General features: G+C 34.4%; 1 protein-coding gene across 1 annotated transcript; it reads right to left on the reverse strand.

The window, feature by feature from the left end:
- Positions 1-1,130: 1,130 nt before the first annotated feature.
- Positions 1,131-8,362, reverse strand: LOC118038932 (cellulose synthase A catalytic subunit 2 [UDP-forming]). The gene is made up of 14 exons (XM_035045487.2): positions 8,093-8,362; positions 7,030-7,225; positions 6,699-6,934; positions 6,498-6,600; positions 6,224-6,410; positions 5,240-5,506; positions 4,743-5,088; positions 4,440-4,577; positions 3,840-3,965; positions 3,488-3,700; positions 3,133-3,400; positions 2,848-3,044; positions 2,399-2,749; positions 1,131-2,046 (listed from the first exon to the last, which is right to left on the reverse strand). Exons 1-14 carry the CDS (start codon positions 8,171-8,173, stop codon positions 1,465-1,467), a joined length of 3,291 nt encoding a protein of 1,096 aa, XP_034901378.1. The 5' UTR covers positions 8,174-8,362; the 3' UTR covers positions 1,131-1,464.
- Between the last annotated feature and the right edge of the window lie 5,000 nt (positions 8,363-13,362).

The raw sequence follows: 13,362 nt of genomic DNA on the forward strand, positions 1-13,362 counted from the left end.
CTTCATCCTTTTTCATAATCTCAATTTTGGAAATTTCCTTGTTAATACCTCATGAGTTCTTTCGAAATATATATTCAGAGAAGTCATTTGAGGTCTTGAAGAACGTACGAGAGGCATCTGTGAGCTGATCTGCCATGAAACTTACAAAACGCGGCCGGCCAATCTTTGCGCTTCTTAGTGGCGGAGTCATGGCGACGATGATCCGAACCTTCAACGAATTTCCTCTTTTCCTCTCAATGGTCAACACAGCACCAAACTACTTTTTGGCTATGGTGTCTGCCAACAACCCTCAAACAATTTGCAAGTTAGCCAAGAGTTTTCTCCAGAGTCTAGCAGAAATCGATGCCAGGATTATGCAACATAGTATTTTACATTATTTTCTGCCTTCTGTAATATGAAATCTGTAAAAAGAAATTGATACTGCTATATATAAAATAGAATTTTAGTGACAAATGTTCTATAATTATTATGTATGGATTAATTACCATGATCACAACAAGTCTTTGTCCGACAGACAATTGCTTTATTCCTCGCGTAGACTATTCAATGAGAGAGAGCTTTAAGTAACCTTTAGTTGTCAACACCCAAATAACTTTCTTTTTCTTTCTTTTTGGTCCAACACGCCCCAATTTAAATAACCTTTCAATCTTGCGACTTAAATATTCGATATTTATGATTTCTTATCAAATAATGAGAAACTAACACCGAGTTATTTGATCGATGGACCTCTATGAGAAACTTGATGGCATATGATTTGTAGATTTAAAATTTACTCATCTTATAAAGAAATACCGAGTTAAAATGGAGGGAGTAGAAATAATTAAATTTGCAAGGAAAAATAAAAAAAGAAGGATTGTTATCGATCCTCTTACAATCATAATAATAATCTGCTTCACTAATTAAATTTAGTAGATGGATCTCCTGAAAGGATCTCCCATCCTTTCAGGAGATCCATGGACATGTATTCCTAGCTCGGCAACAAAGCTGCTGTTGAAGACGGATAGTGACAGAAGAGCAGAAATGGTGAAAGGATCTTCAATGTTTTCCGGGAATTAAGGTAGAGGTGAGACCACATAATGCCATAATATTTGCACTCACAACACAAGGCTACATCAAGTCCAGACGGCGGCGAGACAATAAAACAATTATATAGTCGAGTGGTTTAAGACACTTGTATGGATCCCCACATTGACGGGGACAATTTATGATTCAATGCCATTGAGACACAGAAACTCGTGTGAAGAACATAACCCTCTAGAACCCACAAGAATTTAATAAAAGAATTAATGAAAACCCTGTAAAGAAAAAAAAGTGTCATATTCCCAAACCCAAAAGTATCTACACCCCCAAATTACAGCTTTCTTCTCAAAAATATTTCCTTCTCTTCGGCCATTGGCAAGCATGTCGCGTCCAGTCTGTGGACTGCCTCCAGGCCCCTTGAATCCATAATGATCTTGATGTGGCCTAATCACAGTTCAAGCCACACAGTTCCAAGACAGGACCATCTCTTGACACAAATGGGTTTATACGAACCCACAGGAGAGTTAGGATTGAAGACAGTAGAATTGACCATACCAAAATGATGGTGGGCATGCGATCTTGTTTCCCGAGAAGCCCTTTGAGGAAGGGGTAGAGGTGGAGGATGACCCATAGGGCAAAAAATAGCCTCCCAAACAATGGACCCCATGAATCATACCCATTGTTGATGGCGTCTGAGACCCCAACCACAACGCCAACTATGTTCATGATCAACAACGTTGTAGGAGGGATCAACAGTGATGTCCACTTGAATATGTAAAGCTCTGAGAATTCTCCATCATCTGCTCCTTTTGATGTAACAGTGAAGTTTGTACTAACACCAGCCAAAACCTTGAGCAAACCCTGGAAGAGAGCAAACAGGTGTGATGAAACACCTCCAATCACCCAAAATTGTTCATTTCTCCACCAGTCATCTATCCCGACACCACCCCACTGCATCTCGAGGATACCAGTTGCAGCTATAGATATGAAGAGGGCTATGAACACGATACTGGCATAATTACTAATCTGTACAACATAAAAGACCCGATTTAGATTGAAGAGTAGATGATTAGTGGCAGCTAGAACCACATAAAAAAGCAGCATTTCCATGCTATACAACAACTACATGAAAAACATGCTTTTCAAAGAACAATAATTCTTTCAAATCCCATGCAACCATGAGCTGATTAACAATAAGCGATCAAGCTACTTAACAGAACATGTCTCGTAGAAAGAAGGGATGATTGATAAACATAATAGAGACGCAACAGATCATAACAGAAACTTTCAAGATTTTAGGAAGAATAACCAACTTTTACCAAGAATAACTATGTTTCAATTTTCCAACTGAATTTAATAACACAATGCGGGGCGTTACCTCAGGAACAATGAATTTCCCAGTGAGAAGGCATATGGCTGGTAGTGTACAGTAAATAAGCAAGGGAATGGATGTCCAAGGATACACAACTGAGTTTATGTAGGAAAATCGTTCCAACCACTTCAATCCACCCCCATAACCATACCAAATTGGACAGTGTCTACTGAAGAAAATCTCAACAGAACCGAGGGCCCACCGAAGAACCTGGTGTAGACGATCTGACAGGTTAATTGGAGCTGACCCCTTGAATGCAGGCCGCTTAGGTATGCAGTAAACAGACCGCCATCCATGGCAGTGCATCTTGAATCCTGTCAAGATATCCTCTGTAACAGAGCCATATATCCAGCCAACCTGGTTCAGTACAAAAATTTTAGATGATATGTGGGAGATAAAAGCACAACTTTCTTATGGTGGGTTTGAACAGTTCAAGTCTCTTTGTTTTCACTTACTTCCTTTCCCCATTCTGTTTTATCTTCATAACCACAGCTGATAACTTGGATGGCTTCTCTCAGCAGTGATGCAGGAGATGCATCCCGAGGAACTCCACCATTCTCAAGAAGAGTGGAAACTACAAACACTGGAGATTGCCCAAACTTCTTTTCCAGCTTCATTTGGGATGTTTCAGAAGATTTTTCCGAAGTTGATTCTGCAATATCAGCCAACTCTAAGAGATCTAAAATTTAAACACAGATGAATAAAACACAATGGGTGCAGTAGCAGTAGCTTAGTAAAACCTTCGATTCCTTCAATATTTTCAAGGGCATGTATCTGCTTTGATGCTTCCCTGTTCTTTGACTTCTTCTTCTCCTTTTTTGGCTTCGATTTCTTGTTTTTTCTGGACCCACACCATAGACAGCACCATTTTGGCAAACAGTTGCAAGTCTTGCCAGGGGGCTTCTTCTTGACAGGTGCATCATAACCATAAAGTGCTTGCCTCCGAAAAACACACCCAGTTCCAACATATATTGGTCCTTGTAAACCATCTAATCCTTTCATATTTATCTGTTTTCAATTAGGAGATCAGCTTTTCCATCGTAGTCAATAACATCATAAGAGAAAAGGAGATGCAGGAAAGCGAAATACACATACATCAAAGAATACAACGTTTCGATTCGAGTATCTATCATGACGATCAATGCCATCAAATCGTTGAGGAAACTGCACATAACAAACTTTTTTCCCTGATGTTGGATCCATCATGAAACACATGGCTTCTCTAAGTGCTCCGCTATTGTTAATATAATGGTCACAATCAACATTCAGAAGATAAGGGGCATTTGACAGAACTGCAGAGACCCGCATCTATTACAATCATAAAAGAATAGACAAAGCTTATTAGTTCTTGGCCAAATGTTAAATGTTAGATAAAAATGTAACAGAACAAAAAAAGGCCATCCATAGATGTTAAGAATATACAAGTCATCCAACATCCATCGCTTACCAGTGAATTCATGGCCCCAGCCTTCTTATGGTGTTCGAACCCTGGTCTCTTCTCACGAGAAACATAAACCAGACGAGGTAACTCGCATCCTTCCACATCACGAACTCCACTTTGACCAAGGAAAACCTGCAAAGAAAAGAGCATTTTCTTTACATGGCGCATGAGTGCATCCCTACAATTTACAGTACCTAATCCTCTACTTGAGTGGCGTAAACCCCATAATTAGTGAGGAAATCTAGTAACATTTAGACTGACTAGTCACTTGACAACAGTATGTGGAGCAAGAACTGTAGAATTGGTACAATCAGCATGTCAAAAGCAATTGGATGACAGAATTTCAGGAAGCATGGCAGTTAGCTGGTAAGAGTAGCACCTCGATACAAGTAACAAACCCAGCAAACAACAAAATAGTAAAGACAAAAGTAACATCATGCTTACCAAATACATACAAAAGGAACAACAAAGCATAAGCATCAGTGTCAGGATTAAAAAACATGGTGCGTTTATCAAGGAAAAATGACTAAATTTTACCTGAACATGCATTATTTTGCAATCGACAAATCAAGAAATCAATACTTCTAGAAAGAATCGTAATCTTACCTGAATCATGCCAGGATGGTCTCGTACATTGTTTCCAGGCCATGGAGTTCCATCTTGCATTGTCCAACCATCTTCCGGAACCTTTTGTGCTGTGGAAACCAACCCATTTATCCTCACTTTGAATTCTTCATATTCTCTCTGAACCAAAAATAGAACCAAATATAATCATGAGCTAATATTGAGAAATAATCATCATGTCACTGAACTAAATTTTATGCAAGTCTTGAGAATGTACATCAATTTGGAATTCTAATCCAGTAAAACTTAGATCAACATGGATCTGAATGAAGAGAAATCGCTAACCTTCATGGCACGCCTTTCCCTGACAAATGCTGGATGAACTTTATTTTTCAAATAGTCAATCTTCTGAGAAAAATACCACTCAGGGGCACGGGGCTCGATGTTAAATTTCTTGCAAAATGGAACCCACTTCCTAGCAAATTCAGACGTCTCGGAGAGAGCTTCAAATGTAAGCATGGCGGCACCATCGTCTGACACATAGCATGCAACTTTATCCACAGGATAATCAACCGCGAGAATAGAGAGAACAGTGTTCGCAGTGATCAGCGGAGGTTCTTTCATAGGATCAACTGTACTTACAAAAACGTCTACACTTGCTAACTCAGATGGTTTCCCTTCTTTTTCATACCTGATAATTGAGCACAGCAATAAGCTATTGTAATTCATGCACAAAACAAAAAAGAAGTAAATGAAGAGGAGGAAGAATGAAATGAAGCCTGATAATTTCAGGTAGCAAAGAACATGTTACACATGGAACTAAATGGATCGGCTCCACATACCTCAGTGATAGCCTATCAAGGTATGTTTCCCGTTCTATAGGGTACCATTTTGGAAACTGGTCTAGAATCCATGATACTGCGAACCATATTTCACATATTACTGATGTCAGCCACAAACCATATGCGTCATTGACTGGGTGGAGAATTCTATAGTGAAAAAAGATGCCAATAATCACAAGACGTAGGATGATTATCATTCTGTATGGGTTTATCTTGCTTGAGGGAATTGGTAACTTCCTTGAAAGTGGCTGCCTGCCCTCATCCATCCTGAAAAAGTACATCAAGAAAGCTTGTAAGTAACCCAAATAAATGAATGGATAAATCAACAAAAATAAACAGAGAAAAAAACCAATACACTAAACAATTTTGAATAAAATTCTAATAATTTTGTCCAAGATTTTACAACCTTATTGATCAACAGATTACTGATTCCAACAAGAGTATTACATAGGAAAATGTAACATTCAAAAGATAAATCCATCTCTGAAAGGTTAGGTTCACAACAAAAGAAAATATAAGGTTGTTTAAGTAGTAAATGTCAGCATTCAAGAGTGCAGATTAAAGCTGACCCTAACATGAAACCAAAATGTTTTCTTTCCTGCCTCAGTGTCACCCCAACCCCAAGTGGATAGACGGTCACAAACAATTATGTGATCCGCCATTGTCTCAAGGCTTATGCAAAGCAGTGGTTATTGTGAGTTTTCCAAAAGGCAACAATAACCAACAAGGCATTTCAGATATTAAATGATTTCTTTCCAGAAACCCTTACAAACATTTAAGATTTCTAAAACTTTGTCTTTTCATGTTGTCACACCAAACATCTGCCGTTACAGATTCAAGTATATGTAATGCAAGAATGGTATAAAGAAAAGTTCGCAGGAGAACTTCGTCTTTGCATTTTGTCACACCAAACACCTGCCATCACAGATTGAAGTATATGTAATGCAAGAATGGTATAAAGAAAAGTTTGCAGGAGTCACTCACATGGGCAAATCAGGATCATCCAGTTCATCCCCTTCAAAGTTTCCACCATCATATCCTCCTTCATGCTTAACAACCTGAAGTTTGTCATTCTGTCTTTTCTTCCAATCCTCCATTCTGTCCTTCCATGCCACACTCCCATACCCGTACACTGCAATGTCTTTCTTTGGAACCATTGGTCTTGGTTGAGCTACAACATTGGAAGCATTCAGTTAGCTGATAACAGGATCAATTGAACAATCAACAGAAGGATATGCAAGTAGAGGCCCAGACTTACAAGGTATAGATGGATCAGAAAATGAAGTTGGATGAACTCTATTTCCATGACTCATGTGTGGTGGTACAATAAGTGCATGTCGGTCAGAAGAAATCTCGGCATCCTAAAACAAAGGAAGAGGAAAACAAATAAAAAGCATTGCTTAATCCACTTTTGCTGTTTTTCATTTAATGTGCACCTATCAATGACATACTGAATTACCTCCTCGCCATACGTTAAAAGAGGAATTTTAGAGCTGAGGGGAGATGAATCAAGTTCCCCTTGTGTGGGAATTCCATATGTATTAGAGTGAGAAGCACGGCCAGTGTTTATGCGTGAAGAGAGCATTGCCTCTGCAACTTGTTCTGGGCTTAAACCATCAAGGTTTCCATAATCAAACTCATGTTCCAAATCATCTGTATCATCTTCTTCCTCGTCACCCTCAACCCTTGGACTACCTGCAACATGGTTGATCGTTATTGATACTCCAAATGATGAATGGAATCTCAATAAACACACAGACACACACAAAAATAGTTCAGGAAACCCTAACCTTTGAGGCGCTTGTATCTGGTCTTGCATTGAGGGCAAACTTGATTTCCCTCTCTTCTCTCATATTCATAGCAGGGGCGACACACAGGGAAAGCACATTCATTGCAAGCAACAAATGGCTCTCCATCCACTGTGATTTCAATCTCATCGCCACATATCTGACACACTTGCCCACTCAATTCTTTCACTGACTTAATCTGTACATACCCAGTTACCGCAAAATGAGTTATCTCAGCACTTGATCATGAATGACACCTTCAACAAAAATACATAAATAAATGCATGGAAATTATGATTTAAGTTATCTCAAATCCAATAGCTCCTCTTGATATATCATCACAATCCATTTATAAGCTAATGTACCATCTCCTTTCTTTTTTTTTTGGCAAGTACCATCTCCTTTCTTGCTTGCCCGAGTTTCATCAGTTTTGACCAAGCAAAACACCAAGAATTAGAAATTTAACTCTCTTCTGTGGGATATAACGTGTAAGGTTGAACAATATGGTGTTCACGTAAACTCCAAGAAACCTAGTAATGATCTTAAAATACATAGGATATAAAAATCCTAGTAAAACATTAACTTTCAATAAGAAGAAGAAGAAGAAGAAGAAGAAGAAGAAAATCCTAGAAAGGCTGTCCAAATAAGTACAAACAAAAAAGTAAACGTTATTGCTCCTACACTGCATCAACCAAGTAGTGCTTGTTTTTTCCTCGTGTCATGAACCTCAGATCAGCATAATCTATATGGATCTGGAAGACCTAAAGACTGGACATAAGTTAATCCTCTGCAAATCTGCACTGCAACTTTCATTTCCTTGCCAATTGGAGATTGACTCCAACATTAACATAAAGAAATCATAATCTAAATCTCCGTTTACCAAATTAGCGTCCTTTTGTAAGAAATGAAACTAAAAATCGAAATGCATCGACTTGTTCAGGCTTTAAAAAAAAAAAACACAGCCCAGAGAGTGAAATCAGTGAACATGAGCACGGGAAAAAAAAAAAAAAAAAAAGGAGGCAGCCCAGATCAGGAATCGGGAAAATGAGAAAATGGGTTCTCTTACTCTTGCATTCTCATCCGCATTTATGAGGACAAACTCGTTCCTGTTGTGAGAACCGGCAATGAGTCGGCCCCCGGTATTCATCTTGTTGTACAAATAAGATCAAAACCCAAACTCAAAACTGAGTCAACTCGTGCATCCCACGCAACTTTACCCACCCAATGTAGTTTTTGTTCCTTTTTCCCTCTCCTAAAAGATACAAAAGAAAGAGGAGGAGGAGGAGGGGTACAAGAAAGAAGAGGAAGGGCTGGCTGTTTGTTTTTTTAGGGTTTTGTTATATATATATATATATATATATATATATATATATATATATATATATATATATATATATATTAAAATGATTGCTTGAGAAGACAAGTCACTCTCCTCTCTGTATCTTAGCTGGTTTCAATCTGTTGCAAATCAAGATAAGAGCGGACGGATTTACAAGTAAAAAGTGATAGTGGTACTACTAGCAGCGATGACTGACTTGATTCTTCTTCACTAATAATAATTTAATAAAGAAAAAAATTTAATTAAATAAAACAGTGGGGCCAGAATGGAGGGTGGCACTGCCATGTGCCCTACCCTCCTTGCTTTCTCTCTTCCTCTGTCAATTTATCAAACTACAAGTGGTTATCAACTAATTTATTTCTTTCCTGTTGATGATGGACAGAGGAGACGACAAACTAGCAGAAAACGAAATCGAGGATGCAGATTAGTTTTTTTTCTTTTCATTTTTAAGTACTTGGGTTTTTTTGTAAAAAAAAAAGAAGAAGATGAATTTTTCTAAATATAAAAAAATATATTTATAAATAAAAAAAAAACCTTTAAAAAAAGAATCACTTTGTATCACTGTACATGCAGCAGCCTCTTAATTTTATTTTGGAAAGGGAGGGGCGAGAAGAGAAAAGGAAAAGAAAAAAGCGCTCAAGAAAAACGCGAATAATGACATGATCTACGCCGCCTGAACAGATCCTGATTCATAGCTAGCTTGCTTTCCTTTTTTTATTTGGTAGACTTTTTTTATTTCCTTTAATATAAATTCATGCTTCTCTTCTGCATTATCAATTATCAATTATATTATAATAAAATATAAAAACAAAAACTAATACCCTTTTGTCTTTCAAGTAGATTGTCAGCGGAAGCAGTTTTTACTCGAACAATGCTTTTTCATTTTTTAGTCCCTGTAATGTCTTACACTTTGATCCCTCAATTTATTTGCTTTCTAATTTAAATGAGATTTATTTTGTAAAACTAAGCAACAAAAAATGCATCAGAAAAATAAAAACAATAGCCTACATGTTTTGGCTGAACCCATCAAAATTTATATTTTAAAAAAATAATTTTTTTATATCTAAATTGAAATGCATAATAATTCGGGACCAAATTGAGTATGATTTGTAAAGGTGGGGGCTAAAGTGAATTTTTTGCGTGAACCGCGTCTTTTCTACATTTGAATAAAATGTTATTTAATCCTTCTTCTTTCAATCCTGTCTCCAGTGAACAAATTTGAATAAAATGCTCTTTAATTCCACCCTAAAGAATGCAATCACCCAAAACAAATAGTTTAGGGACTAAATTAAAAAAGTAAAGACTTTCTGAACAGTTAGTTTATACTGAAATGCGAGAGCGTTAGCCGTGCAATTGTGCATGGTAATTCTCCCACGCGTTTTAGAATTTCTGTTAATGTTAAGAATAATATGCCGAAAACAAATGCTTGCCTTTTCGGTTTTTTTTTTTTAATTATTATTAAAGAGGAACAGAAAATCTGTCACCGTTCAAAAAACTGTCATTACGATGGTTATTATAGCCGTGGAACATTTATGAAGCCGAACACTTATGGTCTCTCACCTAAACTCGGACAGGTTCTCCCTTTGCCAGTTAATTGACCATGATGCCACGCCACGCTGGAGTTTTTTAGTGTTGGACACCTCAGAAAATACAGTTATTCTTAGTCAACGCCAAATAAACAAAAGCCCTAGACAACATCAGCTTTAATAGGGAATTTTTTATATTTTTTTAAATGTTTTTAAAAGTTGATTTTAAAAATAATTTTAAAAAAATAAAAAAATATTATTTTGATATATTTTAAAACTAAAATTATTTAAAAAACTATGATTATATTTTCAAATAGAAACTTAGACAAAATTGTTTTATAAATATTTTTTTAATAAAAATATATTAAAATGATATTTTTTTTATTTTTTAAAATATAAAATATTAAAATAATAATTTAAAAAAAAAAGGGTTAACACGCAATGGTTAAAAAATAAAAAAAGTGTGTGGCAACTTTTGATATCCACGCTTTTACTATATTATAATATATCAGGTGGCTTGTCCTTTTATGCCACCTGTGCGTCGGGTGTGGGTAGACCTAACTGATACGCAGAAATACACAATCATACTTTTGATATTTATGGCTAGACTTTAGAGAAGACTTGTCTTTCACATAACATGATTTTGATATTGATTTGATGACTTTAATCATTGCATCATGAAAAAAAAGCTACCTTACGTAATTTTGCTTACATCTTTTTTCACGAAAAGCTCCCACCGTAAATTAAACATATATCTGTACTGCTAGATGGAGATTAAAAGTGTTTTTTTATTAATATGATAGTGGTTATTTTTTAAATAATTTTCATGTTAAAATATATATTAATGATATTTTTTTATTTTTTTAAAAATTATTTTTGATATTAGTATATTAAAATGATCCAAAATATATAAATTATATTGAATTTTAATAAAAAAAAATTAATTTTATAAAAATATGGTTTTAATTGCCTTCCTAAACACTTTTTAAGTGCATGTGAACAGTAATTATCAAGAAATATATGATTTGCTCGACTCAAAAAGTCTTTTTACGCTACAGACTTCCTGAAGGTTATTTCTAACGGAATTAAGTTTAATTTTAAAATTCATGAAATTAAATTAATTGAATATTTTAAATAAATTAATTAATAAATAAAAAGACTTGACCATATATGATTTGCTCGGCTCATCAAGTCTTTTTACGCTACAGGCTTCCTGAAGGTTCATTTCTAACGGCATTAAATGTTATTTGTTTATATATGCATTTAAGTGTGACTTGTTTTTTTAATCAAATGTCTTCGGACTTTATGACTATAATGTGGGTCAATAATCAATGCTGTGTCCCGTGAATAACCCATTACTAATTAAACAGCCATTCAAGAAGACTAAACGGAGAAACTTCCCCGTTGAAACATGATTAGTCTTCTTCTTCTTCTTTTTTCTTCTTTTCGTGTTTTTTTTAGGGTTGTTGTGCTTTGATGATAAAAACATTTATTTTTATGTACTCTTTGCATTTTTTTTGTTTATTGTTTTTACTTTTTAAAAAAAATTGTAAATATTGGATCCTACAGTAAAATAGACAAATATTCATTTATCGTTTACTGGATCATCGACTTGCACTACATTCTGAGTCGGATTAAATTTTTATTGAATGTAAAAGAAATGTTCAAATATTGTTGATGTTTTTTTTCAATGAAAAAATATAAATTATACGAGGGTTAACTCGATATAACTCGGTTAAATATATGGGTCTAAAAACAATCTATATAATTTGTAAAAATATAATTTGATTGGAAAAATTTAAGATTTTTTTTTTTAAAATGCTAGTATAGTAACATATTAGAGAAAAAAAAATAGTATATAAACTTAATTGAAGAAAACAAAGATCCGTAGACTCAGATACAAAAAATAAAAGTATAAATACTTAATTATAAAAATAGAGAGCTATAAACACTCAAATTAAAATACAAAAATAAGTATTACTTCATTAGAATTAAATTTTATATAAGTATAGCACTTAATTTTTTTAATCACCTACTTTAAAGACCCTTCACATGTGAAATGTGGATTCAAAGGAACCAAATGGCCGAGTAACCTTCCCATATGGTGTGTGTTATCATTGATGAAAGGATTTTTTTCTCCGCTAAGAACATGTCACTTAATGGTAAGAGCCGATAAAAGATTTTGATTTTTTTATATTTTCAAGTTTGAGCTGTTATTAATATGATAGTTGTTGGAAGTTTACATGATTATTTATTTAAAATTTATGTTATTAGTTGAGATATATACAAGCAAGCAGATATAAACATCAATTTTAATAATAATAAAAAAACATCACTTGATAACATGTTTCAAGAAGAATCCACTGTAATACCTTACAACATGTTTATGCACACACGCACATAACCAGAGAAGTGGGACCTCCATATAATGTTTATTTAGTGCACGCATTTTGAACTCTGAAACTGTGTTTTTATTAGCCCATGACGTCTCGGCTTTGATATTGAACGTGTAGAGTTTTTACATTTAATATAAACTGCTATGATAAAATTATTATTTTATTATTGAGTGGAAAACAATGGGAGACTTGGTTATAAGGGTGATTTAGTTTTTTTTTTAATGATTAGTTGGTTATTAAAAAATTATTTGAGATATCTAAATCATTTCTATATTTTTTATATAGTAAAATTATATTTTTACCATCAAAATCAGCAAATTTTAGAATTGTTCATTAATGATTTCTCTTATCTTTTCATATACTTTAAAAACAGTAAAAATATTTAATTATCCTAAAGGTAAAGGAAAATAAAATTAGATATTGACCAAGTTTTTTTTTTTTGTTCTTCCCTTCTCGAGTTATAGTTAAAATACATCTCTGTCTTTAAAAAAAAATTAAGGCATGCATTTAATGATTTTTTTTACCCTTTAACACATGTTTATTTGTAATTTTCAAGCTTACGAGGAGTATTTTGGTGTTTTTATAATTTTTTATTATAAAAAGTTGTCGACACATTCATATTATGCGTTAGCATGTGAGTGGAGTTTGCGTTATTTGGATAACATGTATGACACCACCTGTTGATCAAACTTGGCTTTTCGTCTTGTTCTTGGTAGTGCCACCACATTTTTTTCCTCCTCGTGCAGCGTGTGACAACGGATGATAGACGGTTTGTCATCGATGGTTTTTTTTTTTCTTCCTTCTACTCTCTCTATTTCAGAGAAAGTACATTTGTGTCTTCTTTTTTTTCAATTTATGTCTTTTTTTATTGTTTATTTTCACCCTTGTCCATTTTAAAAATGTTTTTTATGTTTTCAATTAGTTCTTAATTTATAATTTGTCATATATTATTTCTTTCAATTCACTCTTTGTTATTTTAATTTATTATTTTTTCCCTAACTCTTTTGTTAAAGTTATGCTGGTTTTTATTTTCATATTTTATTGTTTTTTTTGTTAAATTTTTTTTTTCAATTTA

This window comes from Populus alba, chromosome 5, assembly GCF_005239225.2.
Source record: "Populus alba chromosome 5, ASM523922v2, whole genome shotgun sequence".
In the NCBI taxonomy this organism is placed as follows: Eukaryota; Viridiplantae; Streptophyta; class Magnoliopsida; order Malpighiales; family Salicaceae; genus Populus; species Populus alba.

What these genes read in the sequence shown, in the direction of transcription:
- LOC118038932 (XM_035045487.2), bottom strand. Translation starts at nt 8,173, where the DNA reads ATGAATACCGGGGGCCGACTCATTGCCGGTTCTCACAACAGGAACGAG. An exon ending in CTTGATAGGCTATCACTGAG is followed by an intron (nt 5,089 to 5,239) that starts GTATGTGGAGCC and finishes CTCAATTATCAG; the next exon opens with GTATGAAAAAGAAGGGAAAC. An exon ending in GGAAATTCATTGTTCCTGAG is followed by an intron (nt 2,047 to 2,398) that starts GTAACGCCCCGC and finishes TATGTTGTACAG; the next exon opens with ATTAGTAATTATGCCAGTAT.